This window comes from Theropithecus gelada, chromosome 6 (assembly GCF_003255815.1).
Source record: "Theropithecus gelada isolate Dixy chromosome 6, Tgel_1.0, whole genome shotgun sequence".
Taxonomy (NCBI): Eukaryota; Metazoa; Chordata; class Mammalia; order Primates; family Cercopithecidae; genus Theropithecus; species Theropithecus gelada.
The window spans coordinates 7,376,468-7,398,882 of NC_037673.1; the positions used below are offsets into that span (position 1 = coordinate 7,376,468).

General features: G+C 41.5%; 1 protein-coding gene across 1 annotated transcript in view; it reads left to right on the forward strand.

Moving 5' to 3' along the window:
• Positions 1-22,415, forward strand: part of ADCY2 (adenylate cyclase 2) — a 423,318-nt gene that overhangs the window by 349,221 nt on the left and 51,682 nt on the right. The window contains exons 16-18 of the mRNA XM_025387564.1: positions 5,722-5,859; positions 15,026-15,145; positions 21,008-21,177. Coding sequence (XP_025243349.1) covers positions 5,722-5,859; positions 15,026-15,145; positions 21,008-21,177 — 428 coding nt within the window. The remainder of the gene's footprint in view (positions 1-5,721; positions 5,860-15,025; positions 15,146-21,007; positions 21,178-22,415) is intronic.

Sequence of the window (22,415 nt, forward strand, 5' to 3'; positions counted from 1 at the left end):
CTTCTTTTCCCTATGGGTGTTAAAAGGCCACCCGCTAAGTGCCATAGCCTGAGCCCTGATCCAGGACACTCCTGGATCCACCCCACAGCCTCAGTCCTTTTATCACTGAGCTCTCTCTTTGTTTCTGTGCCCTGGTAATTTCCCTTTGAGTCCATCATTAAAAATAGTAAATAGAATCACCACGTATTTGATGAGTTCCTACCATTTAACAAACATTATACTGGCTTCTGAGAAAACAGAGACAAGTGCGATATGGTCGCTGTCCTCAACCAGCTCTGCATTTGGCCGGAGATAAGCATGTCAGCAAAAATGATGCAGTGTGGTACCCAGTGGAGCAACAGTGCAGGGAGGTGGCTCACCCAGGGCGTAAGGAAGAAAAAGGTTGATTTTGTAAAATATGATTGATTGGCATAAAGAAGTCTTCCTGTGGGAAATTAAAGGACAATTAAATAATCAAAGTACACATCACAGTCTTTGTGACATTAAATGTTACAAGTAATTATTGCTCCGGCTTGTTCCTGCCATTCAGAAGGACAGTCCTCAGCTAATTAAAATGCCAAAGTAGATGTTCCTTTAGGCAAATACACAAAAGTACATGTTTATATGAAACACGAAACCACCATATTTTCCAAGCAAGATTTTAAGATGGATTTTGTTTTCCTAATAATAAAAGTTTGCTTCTCAGCTACTCAGATATCTTTATAACTTTTCTGGATTTTTTTTTTCATTTTATTAACTTTGTTTAATATGAGCTTCTACTTCAAGTGTCTCATCTGATTTTTAAAATGGATACTAATGAAACAGTAAATGAAGTCTACTTGTATAATGATTAAGTTAAATTATGAAGAATTAATTTTAGAGTGAAAAAATTAGATTTAACTTAATTTGAGAGACTACCAGTTGTTTCCATTGCAAGTGGATCAAAACAAGGGAAGAAAAAAAAAAGGAAGAGAGGGAAGGAAGAGAAGCTGGCTGATATTTTCGGTGGATCATGTATGAACATTTTGTTTTTCTGAGGAGGATCTGCATGTACTGGATTAGGAACGTTGGGATTCATCCCACGTTTTTCCTACCACACCCCACTGCTCATTATCCCCACCATCAATTCTATGATAGGATTTTCCTTTTTTTTTTTTTCCCTGAGACAGAGTCTTGCTCTGTCACTCAAGCTAGAGTACAGCAGTGCAATCTCAGCTCACTGCAACCTCTGCCTCCCGGGTTCAAGCAGTTCTCCTGCCTCAGCCTCCTTAGTAGCGGGGATTACAGGCACCCGCCACCACACCCAGCTAATTTTTGTCTTTTTAGTAGAGACGGAGTTTCACCATGTTGGCCAGGATAGTCTCAAACTCCTGACCTCATGATCCACCCATCTCAGCCTCCCAAAGTGCTGGGATTACAGGCATGAGCCACCGTGCCTGGCCAGGATTTTTCTATAAATTTATATTGCTTCTTTTATTACATCTCCCACTACATTTAGTACCAATCCCTTGTTTGTTAGTGGATGAATGTGATATTCACATCCAAGAGCATTTCTAGAAGGTACACGGTGAGCTCACTGTAAGTAAGAGCCAATCATGGGGTTCAGTGAGATGATCAAGTAAGGAAAGAAACAGATGTGACTGAAATTACGCCAGGAATTAAACCAAAGATCAAAGCAAATGACTGCACCGACTGGGCTCACAGCAGGCATTGTCTCATTTTCAGTTGAATAGTATCTTCCAAATAAAGGCCAAAATATTCTTTGAGATGTTGTCGTTTATAACATTTAATTAGGATGGTTTGAATTTTGATAAATGTTTTTCCACCAGGGCCTTTAATACTTAATCAAAAACAGGATAAACTGAAGCCAATGATCATATCAAGAGCCAAGCTGTAATTTTTCTACAGAGCTACACACTGAATCAAGGATCTCCGTTTTTCTTAATCAGATTCCTTCCATTTGAAGATCTTAGTCTTGTTTCTCCTCTTAGCCCCATCATTGGTTTCTTCTGCTCCCCCCACCAGCTTGATCCTCCACTTCCTCTTTCGTCATTGTCATTGCAACTGTCACCTCTCTGTTCTCTTCTACTTCCTTGTCCTTGCTGGCAGCAATCCTTACCAATTTTTACACTTCAGAACAGGTTTACTTACCTTGTCGCTGCTTGGTAACAAGGAAAGATAGCCACCTGTCTCCCTGACCTCTGGAACAACACATTTGGCATAAGTTTTAAAACAATTGTGAGGGAGAACTTTGAGACGTGCATGGAAACTGCATAGGTGAAGCAACTGAACCAAGTGCATCCTGAACCTGTAGTGCCAAACCCATGTCTGCCGAACCCCCATGCGTCTAGTAAGTAGCTGCAAGTGCTGCTGATTCGTCATTTTGCCTGGCATGTCACACGAATGGAAAAAAAATTCCTGCATATCTGCCCAGGTCTGTTTTAGTAAATTACTAGCCTGTGAGCAGAATACAACATATTCCTATTAGATAGCGTATCTGACAAGATTATCACCATGTATTTTTCTAAATCTTCAAACACAGTAACTTGTTTTAATTTTGTAATTTCAAAAATTTGTCTGTGTAATAACTAGATAATATTTTACCTAATTGACAGCGATATGCAATCTTAGCTAGATGTACATTTTCTCCTGAAGTAATAAACTTTTTAAATGTTCTGCCATTAACATTTTCATTATCATCTCTATTGATAATTTCTGTTTACAGAATTTATCATATTTTTATTCAGAATTTAATTCATATCAGAATTATGAAAAATTATCATAATTTCACAAACATAAGAGCATTGATTTTAACAATTTTCTCTTAAAGATACTAATTGTAGTCGATCTGGATGTGAATATAAATATATTGTCCTAATTTGCGAGAATCAAACCAAATGCCATCATCCAATGGAATCTGAGTTAGATGAGCGTGATATTTCATTTGAAGCTCGGCTCTTCATATTTTATTATAGGTTGGTGCAAAAGTAATTGCGGTTTAAATGTAATGGCCAAAAAAAAAAAGCTCAACCACTCAGGAGGCTGAGACAGGAGAATCGCTTGAACCCAGGAGGCGGCGGTTGCAGTGAGCAGAGATCGCGCCATTGCACTCCAGCCTGAGTGGCGAGAGAGTGAGACTACGTCTCAGGAAAAAAAAAAAAAAAAAGAGCACAGATTTGACTGTGTGTTGTGATATTAATATTATTAGAAGTAGCATGCATTAAACAATAATGATAACCATTCGTGGGTGGATGTTTAATGATAACCATTTGTGGGTGGATGTTTTCTGGTTACCTGACCCTCTAAGATGCTGCATGTTTAGAGCATTAAGGGACAATTTACTGCATGGCAGATTTCCTGCCACCACCAACCCCTATCCAAACCTGTTCTTGAGTAGAAGCGTCAAGTGCAGATCTGGTTCTTCTGCTGCTGGTGATCAGAGGCCCTGCAGAGCTGGGCCAAGGGCGCCCCCTGCCGCCAGCCAGCAGTCCAGCTCTGGGCAGCCTCTGCGGCTGAGGGCAGCCCTGGCTCAAGCTCCCCGGTAGGTACTCGGATAAATGAGAGGAGGGCCCGGGAAAATCAGCCCAAGAAGTGAACCCCGAACCTGGTCCCGTGTCTCCCTCAGTGGGGCATGTGCGCTGTAAACAAACATTCTTCATCTTTTCCTATCAGGAGCTGGAAGGAAGAAAAAAAAAACCAAAGCCACCATGGTGGAAAGGAATAGAGAGGAGATTTTGTTGTTGTTGTCGTTGTTGTTTACATAGATATAAAGCAAATAGGAATTTGGTCATTAAAATGTTTCTAAGAAATATTGTGTTTTCTTCATTGAAATAACAGGAAGAGCGAACACTTGTAAATCCTGTCGTACACACCTTCTCTAACTCGTTTAAACCTCTGGAAAGACAGAGGAGGCAGGTACTGTTATTATCCCCATTTCTGAGAGGAAGAAACTGAGACCCCATTTCCGAGACGATCATTAACTGGCAGCAAGTTTCCCAGCAGTGGAGGTTTGAAGCTAGGCCACTGGCTGAATCTTCATCCTTCTCAACTCCTCTCTCCTGTATTTAGACTCTCATTCAACTGCTGTGTCAACATTGAACATACAGCAACACTTAGGGCAACAATAATTTTAGGAACAATACAAAAAGAAGATGTGAAAGAGGTAGAGAACTAAAGCACAGCCTATTCATGCTGTTCAGGAATATTCTTTATTTGAATTTGAATTTCACTGATGTCACACCAGCTTTGTTTGCCAATAGATTAACTTAGTAGTATCAATCAAAGGGTATAATTTACGTCATTCCTTCTTATGAATTTCTTGAAATCGTCACCTTTTTTTGTTTGTTTGTTTCTAAGACACATTGTCTTGGGACCACATCCCTTTAATGTGAAGATATCAATCCCTGGAGTACTTTTACATCCTGCTTGTCATATCAGATAACGTATGCAAATTATGCCCACGCAGCATCTGCATAGGCAGAGCTGATGTCACTCACAGTTTAGTGGAACTCTGTGTACTGCTCCACACTCATACCTGGGAGATGGTGAGAATCTTTGGAAAGGTGGCCCTCAGGATGGGTGAGCTCATTCACTGAGACCCCATAGTGAATGGGGAGCAAATGCTGGCTGTCATTCCCCAAAGACCTCAATTCCTTCTTATATCAAAAAAGCTTCCCCAACCCCCATATGCATAGCAGCATATTCACAACAGCCAGGAGGTGAAGCAACTCAGTGTCCATTTTATGAATGGATAAAAAAAAAAGTATAGATCCGTACAATGGAGTTTTATTCAGGCTTTAAAAGAGGAGGAAATCTTGGCATAATGCAACAACATCATGATCCTTGGAGACACTATGCTGAGAGAAATAAGCCAGTCACAAAAGGAGAACTACTAGATGGTTCCACTTACACGAGGTCTTAGAGTAGTCACCATCGTGGAAACAGGAAGGGAAATGGTGGTTGCCGGGGCTGGGAGGAGGGAGGAATGGAGACTTGTTGCCCCATAGGTATAGGGTTTCAATTAGGTAAGACTGAAAATCCTAGAGATGTTACACAACAATGTGAATATGGTTGTCACTACTGAGCTCTACACTTGAAAATGGTTTAAAGAGCACGTTTTATATTATGTGTTTCTCAACACTGTTCAAAAATGTTTTTGGGGAAAAAAAGAGCTTCTCCATGTGGGAGAAAACCCCCACAAGACCAGACGGGATCACACAAAGCCATCATGCCTCATGCCTGAGACTTTCAGATACCGTATTTATAAGTTTAGGCGCCAAACTAAGTCTGTGGCCTGGGCTGTATTCTTGTGATCTGCTAATGCAGCATTAAAAGGGTCAGGAGATGTGCTGATCTCTTTCCACATAAATCAGCTGAATAAATGATAACTTTCATCGTAGCTGTGATCAGAGACCCAACATATCCCCCAGGGTGATGTAATTAACTGACATTTTTCCTTTGAGAAAGGAGTCACTTAAAAACATAACTTCAGGTCTGTTTTAAAAGACATACAAGCACAATGTACCTTTGTCATAGGCATTTAATTTGTTCTCAGTTGGTAGCAATGATGCCAACATAATTTTAATAAGGTTTGTGACTTGGTATGAGTCCCCAGGGGAGGCTAGAATCTACATGTTTATGAATAATGTTGGTGCTTCTTGTGGTTTTAAACATTGTCATCAAGAAACTGGAGAGAAGTCATAAACTAGCAATGCTCTTCTTTTTCTTTCTCTCTTCTCCTAGCAATGCAGCAAAAAAGCCTCTCCCCTGCTCATGTGGCTTTTGAAGTCCTCGGGCATCATTGCCAACCGCCCCTGGCCACGGATCTCTCTCACGATCATCACCACAGCCATCATTTTAACCATGGCCGTGTTCAACATGGTAAGCCCCGGACCATGACCGTGTTCAACATGGTAAGCCTCTAACCATGGCCGTGTTCAACACAGTAAGCCCCGGACCGTGGCCGTGTTCAACACGGTAAGCCCCGGACTGTGGCCGTGTTCAACATGGTAAGCCTCTAACCATGCCCGTGTTCAACATGGCCAGCCCCGGACCATGGCCGTGTTCAACATGGTCAGCCCCAGGGTGAGTCAGGGCTCACAGCAGGCAGGGCGTTCTTCCCTTCTGGGACCTGTCCCGTGGAATTTTGGAAACTCGCTTTTAACTCCTTTGCAACACCAGCTGCTGCCTGTTAAATTTAGCATCTAATGGCTACAGCAGTCATTTCTCTAAGGGAAGGGATGCTTTCACAGAGCCACCTTGAGAGATGGGGTGAGTCCTTGGAGCAGTTCCCCACTTCCTTGCTCATGGTGGCCCCTCAACAGGCTGCAGAAATGACTGCAATGTCTTAAGGATAGTCATGAGGGGCAAAGGAACCCTCAAACTAAGGGGAGTGCGGTGTCCTGTCCTGGAGTTTAAAAGACCCGATTGCAACCCCGTGCTCCCCGTCTCACCAGCTACGCGACTATAAGGACGTTTTCATTGAACTCCGCAGGCTCCATTTTCACTTCTTTGAAAGTGGGAACCAAGACTTTCTCTACCAAGGTGGTTCTAAGGATTCAATGAGCCAATGTTCCCACCACACTTAGGACAGTTCTGGTCATTTTGTAATTTTTGAGCCAATGGCCACTCTTACTATATCAGTCTCATCATTGCTGGTTATCTCCCCCAGAATAGACACTTGGCTCGTCACGGTGCTTTGAGACATGTCCTTATTGTTCTCACATCAGCAGCAGCAGCCATAGATCTGATGCTTCCTGTAGTGGAGGCTTCCCTCAATGGGAAATGCAGAGTGTTAGGAGATGTAGTCCTTGCCTTCCAGGGGCCCACAGTCAGGTTGTGGTGACAGACCATATATTATTTCATAATAATAACATTGTTTTTATAAAGTAGAAAGCATTCATGCAGTGAAATGTAATATTTATTGAATATAAAGATATGCCTGGTATGTGCTGGGTGCCCAGACCCCAAAGACAGTTCTGTGCCTTCTCGGAGTAGGAGTAGGAGTAGGAGACAGACAGCTGGGTAACCTCATCATCAAGTCATTCTGAAACGAGGAGGCGAAGGCAGCAACAGAGGCATGAGGGGAAGGGAGAGCAAGGCCTGTTAGATGCAGTCCTGGAGGGCTAAAGGAGGAGTCTGCCACGTGGACCTGGAGGAAGTGAGGGGCAAGGACAGGTGGGTGGAAGGGGAGAAGGAGGGATGTTTGCCTCTGGGACAAGAACAGAAATTCATATTAAGAAGTAGAGAAAAGGGCCGGGCGCGGTGGCTCAAGCCTGTAATCCCAGCACTTTGGGAGGCCGAGACGGGTGGATCACAAGGTCAGGAGATCGAGACCATCCTGGCTAACACGGTGAAACCCTGTCTCTACTAAAAAAATACAAAAAACTAGCCGGGTGAGGTGGCGGCGCCTGTAGTCCCAGCTACTCAGGAGGCTGAGGCAGGAGAATGGTGTAAACCCAGGAGGTGGAGCTTGCAGTGAGCTGAGATCCGGCCACTGCACTCCAGCCTGGGCGGCAGAGCGAGACTCCATCTCAAAAAAAAAAAAAAAAAAAAAAAGAAGTAGAGAAAAACAAATCCACCTGAAGAAGTGGATTAGGTCCTTGAATGTTTACATGGGGCCAGTCCTCCAGATCGTAGAGTTCCTCTCACTAGGAACTAGTGATCGTAAGTTCCTCTCAGACACCTGCAGATTCAGGTGAGGGTGACACCACCTGGATCCCAGATGGGCCAAGCACTAGCAGCAGGAGTGGGAATGGCCTCTCCATCGCTTTGTGTTGCCTAGAAATTGATCTTAGTGACACCTGCAAAGGCGCCTTCAGAGATAAGCTGTAGCTTGTCCTCCCTGCTCTCTGGAGGTGAATGTGTGCGACTCCTGCAGGTTTTCCTGTGTCATGAGTTTGGGTACAAGCATGCTGGCAGCCCTACCTCACCTGCATGTGTCCCCCAGCTCCCTCTCCGGAGCTCCCCAAGAAAGAACATGAGGTCAGCCCCGTTGTGGGGCTCCCCAGACATGCAGGCTGCTGAAAGGTGCCACCGCAGCTACCTCCTCCAGCCACTCGCTCAGCCTCCAGAACAGCTAGTTCAAAGGCTCCTCTGTTGCTGGGGAAGGAGGGGCTCAGCAGGCAAGTCCATGCAGGCCACAGCCTCCCTGGGCTATTGCAGGCCCTTGGCTGGCAGTCCCCTGTGGAGAGGTCCTGATGGGCCAGGTCGACCGCTGGAAGCTGTCCTCCTGCCCTTCTGTAAGATGAGCGAGTGGCACAAAGTGGGTCTCCCCTTCTTCCTGGATGTTTGCATCACTTGAGGCTCATTTTCTGCAGGGGAAGGAGGCCTCCTCTTCTAGGTCTCAGGCGTGCCTGGATGGTGACATCATTTATTTCCAGTTAGGGCTTAATCCAGAATGAATGGAAAACAGCTGAAGAGGGAAAATGTGCCATGTCTGGACAACAAGCAATTTTCTGGGGTACCACTGGGCTCCAGAAAGACAGAAATGCCAGGGCTCAGGTGGAGACCTGCTGCATTCATCCACTCAAGGCACCTGCTCATGGGAGCGAGACTGGCCAGCCGGGCGCATTCTGCCTGAAGAACAGGGTTGGGAGGCAGGGGTGGGGGGGAGTGGTGTTCTTGCTGTGGTCCCAGAGCTTTCTTCAGGGGGACGGCCTCAGGGTGGGGAACTCAAGGTGAGAGATTTAAGACAGGGACAGGAGAGAGGCTTTCTTGAAAGAGCCTTTCTGCAGACACGCCACGAGCCACAAGAATGCCTCAGCTTTCTGCATATGCAATTTCCTGGATACTGCAAGGATGTGAAGAAATCACGGGGGAGGAACCTGGACAGAGAGAGGGGCAGGCAAGGGGCATTGGCCTGAGACGCCAGAAGTCAGAGGGTGTTTTCTAAAATGGGTTTTTTGGGCTCGACTTTGTAACCTGCATGTATGTGTTAGTCCTGCTGTTCCAAGATCCAGCTTCCCAGGAGAGCGCACGGCCAAGCACCAAGTGCGCCTTGGTAGATGAAAGCTGTGAGAGAGACTGGGTTGTGGGCTGATGAAAGCGCACTTGAAGGGCAGCAGGGTGCACAAGCTAGCGTTCCGATTTACTCAGAACCCTCGGGTGACTGACACATGCCTGTAAAATTAAGCCTCCTCCTGGCCCGTCAGGAGTGTGTTCACCGTGCATGCAAGCAAATTGAGTACACTTCCTGAGGGTTGACCTTCACTGGTCAGTAGCAACACATATGAGTTAGGGGACAATACATTTAACATCATATACGCAAACGTAAGAGTGAGATCATTTTTTCTTTCTCTCTTATTATATAAATTTCAGTTGTGGAACATGATGTTTTGATATACATATAAACTGTGAAATGATTACTACAGGCAAGCAACTGAACATATCCATCGCCTTCCACATAACCTCTTGTGTGTGATTAGAGCACCTAAAATCTACTCCCTTAGCAAATCTTAAATACAACAGAGTATTATTGACCAAGTCCTCCCGCTGTGCTTTAGTAATCTAGGTGCGTTCATCCCACATGACTGCAACTTTGTACCCTTTGACCTACATCTTCCCACTTCCTGGCCTCCCCCACACCTGGTAACCACCATTCTACTCTCTGTTTCTGTGTATTCAGCTTTGTTTATTCCATATATAAGTGAGATCATGCAGCATTCATTTTTCTGTGCCTGGGTTATTTTACTTAGCATAATGTTCTGCATATCCATCTATGTTGTTGCAAATGACAAGATTTTTCTCTTTTTTAAGGCTAAATAATTTTCCATTGTGTATGTGTGTGTATCAAAATTTCTTTTCTATTTTGTTCTTTTTTTTTTCTTTTTTCTTTTTCTTTCTTTCTTTTTTTTTTTTCTGAGATGGAGTCTCACCCTGTCACCCAGGCTGGAATGTGATGGGATGATCTCGGCTCACTGCAACCTCCACTTCCCAGGTTCAAATGATTCTCCTACCTCAGCCCCCCGAGTAACTGGGATTTCAGGCGCCCACCACTATGCCCAGCTAATTTTTGTATTTTTAGTAGAGATGAGGTTTTACCATGTTGGCCAGGCTGGTCTTGAACTCCTGACCTCGTGATCTGCCTCGGCCTCCCAAAGTGCTGGTATTACAGGTGTGAGTCACCATGCCCAGCCCCAAATTTTTTTATCTAATCATCCATCAATAGACAGATTGTTTCCATATCTTGGGTGTTATGAATAATACTAGAATGAACTTTGAGGAAATCTTTGTTTTTTTCCCACATGTCCTAGGAAAGTGCCTTCCATTCATTAGTTATTAAATGAAAGAATGAGTGAGTGAATAGGTAAGCATACAGCCCTCTAAATAAGAAACCATTTCCTTTTGTAACATCTAGTTTGACCTTATAAAACCAGGATTTATCACGTAATTCTTAAAGACGATATAAATGAGAAACAAATCTGGTTTGGAAGCTAACTCTATTTTGTATAGCGTAATTAGTCATGATTGACAGACAGTTCAGTCACTGTCTATAAATGTTTGACAAGCTGATCATTTAGGAGGAGACCTTCTTTCAACAGTAGCTACGATCCTTTAGAGAGAGAACAACTGCCTTTGGAAACAGAAATATGTCTCCAATGTTGTTTTCCTTCCTCCACAGAAGACACATTAAAAGTATGATGGATGACCCTTGAGATTTATTTCTTTCTCAAAAATCATTCATCACACTTTTTAATACTTTTAATGTGCCTTCTGTAGCAGTAGAAGCAGGAAATAAGCTAAATTACCTTCCCCCACCTTTTCCTGTCTATCGATGCAGGGGGAGAAGAAATCGGAGCTGCTCAGGCACTGAATTCCTCCAAGTGTGCAGAAAAATACCATTTGTATTGATACCTGGTGCCATGAACTTAGTGGTTCTTTTCCACGCAGGTGCTCCTCTTATACTTATGTCAAAGAAAAAACATAAAACTGTAGGAAAGTTGACGTTAGGTACGGAAAGGAAATAACATGACCTAGCTGTACAGCCTTGTGTATAATGTCTTATTAATCACAGAAGAGGCAGGACTTGTCCATGGAGCTCTGCCTCTGGCCACACCTGAGGATCTGCAGATGCCCCGGGCTCCTGAGCTCTGACTGTGTGAGGCAGAGGCAGCGCTCAGGGCCACATACCTCATGAGGTGGTGCTGATGCGGCACTCAGACTGCCCAAGCAGACAGGCAGATTAGGAGGGGGCACCTGTGCAGGGCGGTGCAAGGGAAGCGGGCTCCTGTCACTCATGTCAGGAAGGCGATACCTTCTGCTGAAGGATGTGAGTGAAACTCAGTCTTTACTTACATGCAGTTCAATGGTCCCAGGATTGTTTCTGTCTCTTTTTACCTAGTCCCACTTGAACCTGTCCATCCGGGAGCAGTTTCTAGTTTCTAGCTTTTCATGTTTTTTCTCAGCATTTTTTTTTTCTGAACACGTTTTCCAGACTGAGGGAGCCCCATCCTCAAGTTGTATTTCTATTTCTTAGCTGTTGTTAACCCAGTGAGACTAATCCAGGCATCGGACTCACATTTCAGCAAGAATAACAGTTCTTTGTGTTGGCGGAGGTGGGGGGCTGTGGGAGCGCATATGCTTTAAGTCACTGGGAAGAACATGTAACTTGCTCTCAGAAAACTTCATCTGTTTAAAGTCCTAGCCTCATTCATGTCCTCATGTATAGCACTTGTGGTTTGTTTAAGTTTTCCCTTTGAGGCAGAGGAAGAGTGCTTTCATTTTCTTTCTTTATTTTTTCTGTTTCTAATGTATTTTTTAATTGTGTATAATATATATAACATAAGATATATTATTGAACAATTTTTAAACATACAGTTTAGTAACATTAAGTACATTTGCAATGTTGTGCGACCATCACCACCATCTATCTCCAGAGTGTTTTTCATTTTCCCAAACAGCAACTCTGTCTCCATGAAACACTCACTCCCCATCCTCCCTCTCCCCAGCCCCAGGTCACCATTGTGCTGCTTCCTGTTTCTATGAATTTGCCTATTCCAGGGACCCCACGTGAGTAGAGTCACACAATATCTGTCCCTCTGTGTCTGGCTCCTTGCCCCTGACATTGTGCCCTCGAGTGTTCCTTTTCCTCTGGATGCCCCAGTCCCTTTGCAGCAGGTGAGCCTTGGTTTGCCCTGTGTTTTTCCAGCCAGTGGCAAGCAGCCCTTGTTAACTGCCTCTCTGTCATCGTCTGCCACGACTCTGTACCTCAAAGGGGAGAGATGCGTTAGGAATAACGTGTGATGGCTTGAGGCTGCCCTGACCTGCCTCTGCTGTTGACTGCGTGGATGGGCCGGTTCATCTCAAGGCTCCGCGTCAATTTCCAGTCACTAATATTTATTCCCAGCCTGCATTTTAATGACCCTTACAAGAGCCAGGGTCAATGGGAACAGTGTGTTCAGAGAACTGGCTTTTTAAGTCTCATTACTCATTGGTATTGAATGCCAAAATGTCCAAGTCAGTTTTATTTCCAGTGAATTGTGTGATTTTAACGGGATATCTGAAACACTCGATGTTTATCCATGTGATACCAACACCTCAATAAAAAGTGGAGAAAAACAATTGGTGGTCCATGTTTGTTTCATATGTAGTGTTTTTTCCGTATTAGTCTCCAGCTGGCTGTTGAGAATCTCATATGAGCGGCCGAATATGCTGCCATTTTATTCCTGACATTTTGAGAATGTCATCACTTGATTCCTCGTAGCATTTTGCAATTTCTTCTGAGAAATTTCCAAGAAATTTATTATAAGTAAAGCATATATAAATCTGTGAGCCAGCCAGGCAAGGAGTTAGCCATAGTTAACTAGTAGTCTAGTCAGGTAGACTTCTAATTCCAACCAAATGACAAACACAATGATGTCATCAGGCATAAAACAATACAAAAGCACCTGTTCACAGTTTAATGTGATTCGAAAAATGTAATTCTGATATGTTTTAAATTGCCTGAGAAATGTAAAATTTGCAAGTAAACTAAAAATATGCAGTGTTCCTTAGCATTTTATTTAGGAAGTTTTGTTCAGAATGATGACATCGTTGTCCCAATTATGACAAAGGTTGTAGAAAATTAAATTGGGTCCAGAGAAGAGCTCCCTAAATCGTTATGATGCTAAAAATATTTTCAGTGGAGAAAGTTGGGGTAGTTTTACCTGGAAGGAAGGTGGGCAAGGGATTAGTAACTCTCTTGAGTGTTTGACTGGCTACAATTAGGGAATGATATGAGTTTGTTACTTTAAAATGCAAAGAAGACAGAGGAAGGGAGGTTGATTCAAAATTGTAATATGACTTTCGACAGAATGAAGAGTTTCTTGAATTTACGGGGAGTTGATATTAATAACTACTAGAAAGACATAGCGGAAGTGGATTAGGAAACATGTGTAGTGATTGGAGTTTTCTCTTGTTCTTCAAGTTCAACCATCATATTTATTGCAAAACCTCCTTGCAAGACACATTTTTCACAAAGTAAACTACTCATTTTTTGTATGTCAAGAATGCAACACTTCATTTTACCTAGTTTTTTGCCTATATGGTGATATAATCAATAAGTTTTTGTTAATTATTTTAAGATCCTTGGCACTTAAGACTAGTAACCCACCAAGCTAAACAATCTCCTTTTCTTTGCCATTTGTTGATTTTTTTAATATTTAAATCAATTGGATTTTTGGTCTATCAGATCTAAATCTAAATCTGTACCCTTTTGGAACCTGATGTTTGCCAAGCAATTATTCCATTATTTTCTTTTCTAATCCCTGAGATAATTTTTTCCAAAATATTAGCACATTTGTAGTTCGGCCAGGGATGTGACAATTTTTACAAGTTCTTTCATCATACATAAAGAAAGCTACTATATTTCTTTGATGCTTAAATCAGCATTTTGCCAAATTTAATCAAATGATATAATGGGCAGAAATATTGTATCTCATATCTCTATAGACTATGAGGGGAATGTTCCCAAGAATAGACTAAATAAATGTCTTCTTATCTATCCAAATAAATTAGTTTAGGTATTTGACGGAACTATGCAGTCCAGGGAAATAACTCAATAGAAACAAACAAAAGCAACCGTAGAAACTAGAAGGAAGTTTCACTTTTTAAACCTTGAATATGTATGGTTAACCCTATGCAGAAAACACAAGTTGTTCAATAGGTGTATGGATGAGATTAATTTCTTTCAGTAAAAGGAATGGGCTGAAGTCATGATTCTCTGGTTTGTTTCCAGAACATTCCTCTGACCCTTAGCCACATGACAGAAAAGTGGCTGATCCTTGGGTATTTAGTCTGGGTGCAGCTTCTGTAGGACAGAGAGCGAGCGGGCGAGAGAGGATGAGAGAGAGAGAGAGACAAATTTCTCCTGCCTTGCTAACAGGTTGATGCTGTCCTTCTGGTGCTTATATTGGTGACCATTACATAAGAGCTCATTATTTTCTCAGCATTACCTTTCTGTTTTTTAGTTAAAATCCCCTTTCCAGCAGTCCTGAGAACATCCGTCCTTTTAAATTGTTCACCCCTTATGATCTGAGTTGCCAAGCACTCACAAGTAATAGATACAAATGTCAAGGCTGGCGATTGCATTTTGCCCATAAAATTAATTTTCATTCTAAACATCAAAAATTCATAGGATTGTATTGACTCATTTAATGTTTGAGCCAAGATGGCAAAGGTACTGGGGGAAAAAACATTCTGAAGGCTCCGATTTGATGGTAGAGAGTTGAATGTATACATGGTGATACCGGCTTCAAAGGCGATATCGGTTTCAAATGTAATTCTAACCACTCTCTCTGCCAAGAGCTTTGTGTACTTTTAATTTACTGTTTGATAGAGGTGTCTCTAATTTCTTTAATGTGAATTTTGAAGTTCTGGAATTCTCTATTGAATGTATAGAACAATAAATCATTAATTACTTATTCAGTAGGAATTCCCAAGTCCACATAAACAATCCTGTTGACTGTGCTTAAGGAACACAGAATTCATAAAGTTAACACCCACCTGCTAGTTATTTAATCTAATTTGCACTAATTCATTGAAAAAAAAAAAAACCTTCTCTTTGCAGTTTTTCCTGAGTGACTCAGAGGAAACAATCCCTCCAACTGCCAATACAACAAACACAAGCTTTTCAGCCTCAAATAATCAGGCGGCGATTCTGCGTGCGCAAAATTTATTTTTCCTCCCGGTAAGAACATTGCAATTATGACTGCATTGGTGGCTCTCCTGTATGCTAGTAGTCTGGATTAACATATATCCTTTTTAAGTTTCAGATGTGTTCTAGACTTTGCATTTCCTCTCTGGTATCCATCCCTGAGTGGTCCTGAATTTACAAATGTCAGCCTCTGCTAGAAGTCTGGGTCCTTGGGGACTGGCTAAACTTACATCTGAAAACTTACAATGTTATTGTGATGCTTTCACCGGTAATGTTTGCCTTCTCTTAACCACTACAGCACTTCTAGCATATTTCCTACCATATGGCATTCAATTATAAGGCACCATGTTTCTGGGTTTCTCACTTAGAGACATTGCCAATTGCTCCAGTGAATTAATATTATCCCCCTTAAAGCTGTGATAAAACTACCCACATCTCATTTTCTTCCCTCTTCTTTGGCAGCGTACGTTGCCCAGTGATTCTGTTCCCCAGTAATTCTTGCTAACTGACTCATCTTAACCAGTATCCCAAAGGACCTAGGTTGAAACTTCAAAACGTATATTAACACATTAGTCTTCCAAGTGGAGAGTTAAGTCAGTTATTTACTGCTTAACAACTTTGTTCTTCCATACATCGTTTGTGAAAAAAAAAGTGTTGATACTCTCCTTTTCACTTTCCAAATAATTATCTGGAAGTAGTGCAGATTATGCTTGTTTAGTTTCCGTCTCAAATAATCAGTTTTGAGAATGCTAAGTGAACTATTTTGGGGACTGAAATTGATAATTTAATATGTATGCTTTCAAAATTCCCTACCAAAATTTTGAACTCCATTAGCTATGGCAATAAAGTGGATTTATTTTCCCATTCCTCCTTCTCTGATTTTCTTCCTTGATATTTTGCTCTGTTCTTTTTTCCCTTCTCATCATTTCATTTCTTGGGAAGCTCACAGCTCCATGCACAGATAGAAGTGACTTCTGGTGTTCTTTCCTGAAGGCTTCTGAGGCCTTGACTACATCATGGGCAAGATGGCCAAGGTGCAAAAGCAGTGTCCCCATGGGCTTGGGAAGAGGGGGTGGTATAGGTTCATCCCTTACCCAGGAGATCCTGCCCTTCAAATGAGGTGTTATCATAAACTCCAGGGAGGACTAGGTGTTGACTTCTCTGTTTAGTTATGTGAAAAGTGAAAAGCTGGAGTCATCGTGAGAGTCTATTGAATGTAGTCTCACTGTGGGCCATTTGTGGGTCATTTGGAGCTCTCTTTTTCAAAGAAATATTTAAATTAACGGTGTGGCCTGCCTCTTCCTCCTTGATCCAATGGTGTTGGCATCCGTATGATCCATAGGCTGGATGCTGGGAAGAGAGTGCAATGACCAAGCCGTCCCCCTTTCGCATCCATGTGGCACTTTAAGTTTAAAATTTTAACATGAAGATGCTTTTTGACAGGAAAAAAAAAATGAATAGCTGCAATACTTTTTTAAATCTCTCCTTCCACTATGTTTGAGCCAAACAACTCGCCACACTTGGCATCCCTAAAAGAATAAGGAAATCATTTTGAATTTCATTTAGGTAAATCTGTGTAATATCTTATTTGCAGTCAAAGAAAATTATTAAAAACTTAAAGTGGGGAAAGGCAACATTTACTCAGTCTTAAAAAGATTCTGAAAAAGCACACAATAGGTTCTCTAAAATCTAGGTGGGATTTAGTAAACGGCTACTATCTTTCCAATAATGAGGCCTTGAAGATCCTCGCCAGCGTTGCCAAGGAAGCCCCAGGTCTGCATGGACTGGCTACACAGAAACTACATTGTGAACTCACGGGTTTAGCGGTCCCCAAGGAGCCTGGAGACATCCTGGCTTCCTCCCTAAAGGATCCCAGGGAACAGTTGAAAAGCCGTTTTGTGGGTGTGTGCCACACAGGCGTCATTTCTCTCAAACCCCATGTTATGTGATGCCTGAAGTTGCCCAGCAAGCTGAGAAGCATGCCCAGCTCACTGCTGGTGCTGGTATAAAGTGATATAACTCTTCTAAGTGGTAATTTCAATAATTATCAAAAAGCACAAGACAGACGCACTTTTTACCCTGTAATACTAATTTTGAAAATTAATTTTAAAAGTGAAAAGGTTTACCAAACACATGTCCGTGCATGTGTTTATATAACATCAACAAAAAGAAAGCAAAAGAAAGAAAACAACCTAAAAATTTGAAAATGCAAATTTTAAAATAAATTTTATTGTAACACAGGATAAGGTTATACTTAACCACCATATAAGACATTGTAAAAAAAATTAATGACATATAAATGCATATTCATAATATATTATTCATTGAAAAGTATGGTTTTAAAAAATACAAAACAGTATGATCTTAATTTTTTAAAACAATACTGCCAATAATAAGTAGAAAGAAAAAGACTGGAAACACATATACAAATAATGAATAGTGGCTAAAGTGGATGTTGGGGATTATCAGAGACCCTTATTTTTATAGATATCCTTTTGTATATTTCCCAGTCTTTAACGTCTGGTGTATTGTTTCTGTGGCAGGAAAACATAGTCCTTTTACAATACCAAAATTAGCCATAAAGGATCTTTGCAGTGTAGGTTGTTTGTACCACAGCGGGCACTTGGTATGCATTACGTCATTTCACCCAAAAATGAGCCTGGTGAAGTAGGTATTATTGGGGTTCTTGTTTTGCAGGTGAAGAAGCTAAGACCCAGATACTTTAGTGTTAATAAATTACTCCCGATAGCGGTGGCTGTTACCTTTCTGTAAAATACAAGTTGGTTTCAATGATTATGTTGAAACTGGTAAACATTACTAGCAATCAGGTTACCAGTAAGTACACTCCAGTAGAAGTCGGTTCAGAATCCTACTGCCAGAGCCGCTGACCATCTGGAGCCTTCCGTGGTGCGCTAAACCATGGAGCCAGGACAGGCTCCCAGCCTGGCGTCTTGCACTGTTCTCTCCCACACGTCCCTGGATGGCTATTTACAGGTTCTCAACCTACCTTTTTATGCCAGATCACCTCTTGCACAGCCTCCAAACATTCTAGAAGGCCATTTTACAGAAATGGACTAAAGTATACTTCCCATTAACATACATATTTTAGTAGATGTTCCTGAAATGTGAAAATAAAAAATGTAAAGCCTAAGAATGAATTTTGAAATGTGGAACCTTAGCATATTTTATAGGTGTTGACACATAGTTCAAAGGTTCAAACTGTGAGAACCTTTAAAATTTTACCCCAGGTCCCCATACACCAAACAATCCACATATACCCCTTGATACATACACACCCTCTTATAAGTGGTTCCTTATTCTGTTCTCTCATTCGATTAAGTTGAACTGGTTGATAATTTTCATTATAACAGTGGTTTTCAACATAATTTTAGAAACAGAGCTCTTTCAAAAACCAAAACTTACAAAAGACTTTTAGTGTGTAGTAACAATAGCAGAATTTCCAAGTTTCTCATGGACTAGGCTGTTCTGAACTCTTTTGTTACTCAATCTTCATGAGACGTCTCCAAGATGGGTGTTATCATCATCTTTACTTTGAGTGACTCGTGGAGGACACAGGATTGCCTTGTTAAGGTCAACTGCTTTGGGGAATCCGATGGGACAGGATCCCTGAATAAGAGCCCTGCCCCCGCCAGTTCCTGGGGCAATTTCCCTGGTTTTAAGGAGCAGTTTTTAAATACTCAAGACTATTTATTAAAGGGCTACTAGGTTATTAATGAGGGCTTCTCAAATTCTTTGTGAAGGCCCTTTTTTCATTTTGCTTTGTGTTTTTAATTTCTAATCTATGACAGACCAATGCTTTTGAAAAATGTAATGGTGAATGAACAGCAAAATGAACTAAAAAGGAAGCCATATGAAATGCAAGCTCATATTTCATTATATTCATCAGAAACAAGCTTACTCTGCCAAGTTTCTGTCCACATTCTGCCCCTGTCTTGCAGAACTCACTGCTGTACTTTGAGTGGTCTTGTTCTAAGCAACATAGAGCATTAATGTACCTTGTATCAGAGTCCTCAGACCTGCCCTAAAGTAGATACTTAGTAACTTCTCTAAGGTGACAAGGGCAGAACTCTCTAGAAATAAGGTCTCCTTTCAGAGGGCGTGCTATACCCCTCCTCCCTCTCAGATACTGCCTGTCCACCTGTTCACAGCTCTGTTGATTCTATCATTTTACTACATTAACCCACGTGGTCTCTTCTTTTCCTTTTCCTGTTCTCTGTTGTGGGAAGCCATGAGAGGCAGAAGAGTGGAGACCTGACATCAGGCAATTGCGGCTAAGAAACTGTGCTTACAACACTCAGGGTTCCTTAAAATGCTTCCACCTGAAATGAAGAGTGGCCTTCACATTCCCATGCAAAGAAAGACTTTAACTCCCTGAAGAGTGACCTAGTTGGTGTGTAATCCAGTGTGAGGTATTGGTCTTCCTTTTGAAGCCACAGTGCCAGGTCGAAGTCCTTACTAATGGGATTTCTACTCATTCCTGCTTTTCTACTCATTTCCTACTCATTTCTAAGGCTGCCTTCACTCAAGTGTGCCTCTTACAAAGAGAAAGCCTGCCATATGATCACTGCAAGCTGCTATTTCCAACTTTCCTTTCTTCCACAGGAACAGGACTGTTGAGCTAGTATCAGTAGCCTTCCACATAGCTTAATGTAGATGGCTTTAGCTGGGGAAATCAAAGGCAGAGCTCAAATGACAAAAGTAAGCAGCTCTTACCTGGCTTACTCAGTATGATGAAATTAAAATCGAGTAATTTAAAAGCTGGGCTATTTTAAAAGACAAGGTTTAAAAAAATCAATAAGATCTATGTTTTATTAAAAGTCTTAATTTTTTTTTTTTTTTTTTTTTGAGTGTTGTCTCTGTTCTAGGAATGCTGAGATAGTAACACAAACCTTGTTCACAGAAACCCCATGATGGAGCAAATAAAGCCTTTCTGAAGATGGCGCCTGTTTCCCTGCAGCGAGTCCCTCCTGGCGTGCAGGACTCTGGGCTCTGTGCATTAGTCTTTTATCTCTGTTGTTTTCAATGACCTACAAGGAGAATATGATTACCCTCATTTTACAGTGTCATGCAGACACTGTGATACAAGCAAGTTAGGTCACTGGCTGCAAATAAGTGAGCTAATGAGCTAGTGAAGAGTTGAATTCAGAGCTATCCAAAGCCTATCTGAACAGTGCCTGCAGTGGTAAATGGTGAGGAAATGGTTCACCTGGGGCAGGCCTGCCTGCAGCTTGCTCTGCCCTAAGATAGACGATACCAGCTCGCTGGCTCCCACTTGGTTCTTCCACTTTCTTCTGGTGCCTGTTGAACTCCCGGGGATTCATGACTCACCCTGGTCAAGGCTTTTGATTTAAATCCTTCTGTTTGAAATAGGCCCCTCTGACACACAGTTTCTCTTTTAATAAAATGTCTGGGCCTCCTTCTGCTTTTAACAGTTGTCTGTAATGATTTATATTATCTTAATGAATTAAAGAATTGAAAGGCCAAAAAAGATTCTATAGACGTTAACTTACATTTAAGGAATGTATAGGAGGCCACAGTGTTTTCATTTTCAAGAAATAAATAACATTGGATTATAATGATGTGTCTTCCATGTAAGTTTTTTTTGCAATTTTATTCCTAAAAAGTGGCAATATACATGATTATTTTTATTTATCATGCAAGGTTGGGTCAGAAAGCTTTGGATGATTTTTTTTTTTTCTGAATTTAATGTATGCAGGCATTTGCCCCTGGATCAAAGATAAGAAACAGGCCTCTGTTTTCATAGCTGGCTTATATATTGACCAAATGAGATTGGCGGTGGCCCCTGATTGTAATTGTTTCAGCATTTCTTAGAAGAGATCCTAAGGATTTGTCTGTTGTCCTTCGCTGTTTCAGTACTTTATCTACAGCTGCATTCTGGGACTGATATCCTGTTCTGTGTTCCTGCGGGTGAACTACGAGCTGAAGATGTTGATCATGATGGTGGCGTTGGTGGGCTACAACACCATCCTACTCCACACCCACGCCCACGTCCTGGGCGACTACAGCCAGGTCTTGTTTGAGAGGTGAGCCGCTGCCTCTTCCTTCTCTTACTTTAGTTCTTTCCTAGCATGTGGATAGAGTGAGTGTGTGTTGAGTAAATGCAAGTTAGCGATGTCATTGTCATCGATAAATCATTCTGAGAGAATTTCTTTGAAGTGATACCTCAGAAAGATGATATGTGTTTTTGTTGTAGATTACATCTGATTATGTATTCTCAAACACACATAGAAGATGTGAAGTGGTTTCGAGAGAAGAACTGTGTTATAACCTATACTATGTTGATAAAAGTAATCTAAGATTGTCCACCTCAGCACTATTGATATTTTGGACTAAATAATTCTCTGTGGGGGGCGTTGTCCTGTGCATAGTAAGTAGGGTGTTTAGTGACATCCCTGGCCTCTACCCACTGAATGCCAGTCACAATCTCCAATGCCCCAAGTCATGACAACTGGAAATGTCTCTAGAAATTGCCAAGTGTCCTCAGGAAGGCAAAATGGCCCTCAGCTCAAAGCAAGATATTGAAAAAATAAGTAACTGTATTCACAATTTACAGTGTTATATTTCTCACTAGAGATTTTCTAAAATACTGTTATGGGGAAGAGGAACTGTCAATCCTGAAAATTCTTTGTTCTATGGAGAAATTGACTTCCAAGAAAATATATGATTGCTTTAGGTCTTTCAACTGTAAGGCTAGATGCAGCAAGAATGATTCTACCGGGTGCACTCACTCAGGTTTATAACCAGTTTCCTGTTATCGAATTACTTCCGTATATGAATATATACGGAAGCTTATAATGAATATTTGTTTGAAAAAAATTGTTTTAATCGTTATGATACTCTCCACATCACATCTCAAAAACAAAACATTTTATAACAAGCATTAGGTTTATTTCTGAACCCATCAGATGTCAAAGTATTTTCTAGGAGGGCTTTGCACTGTCCTCCATCCTATTTCTATATTTATTTTAAAATAATATAAATGCCTTAAATATTTGCACTGATTTATTACTCCAGAAAGTTGTTTTGTGTTGATAGTACATGACCACCTATTTCTCCACTGGAGACCTGGTGTTAGGAATGGCAGTCATCGCACTGTGTAGACACTTCTTAGCAATAAGAACCTTTGCAGAAGATGCAACCCATTCTTTTCACCTAATTTAATTTTCGTCGTCCTCCACACAATGAAACTCTACTATCTGTAATCAAGCTTCAGGCAGTGGAGTTGCAAAAATGCATGATTATATTTATGATTCCTTAGCCA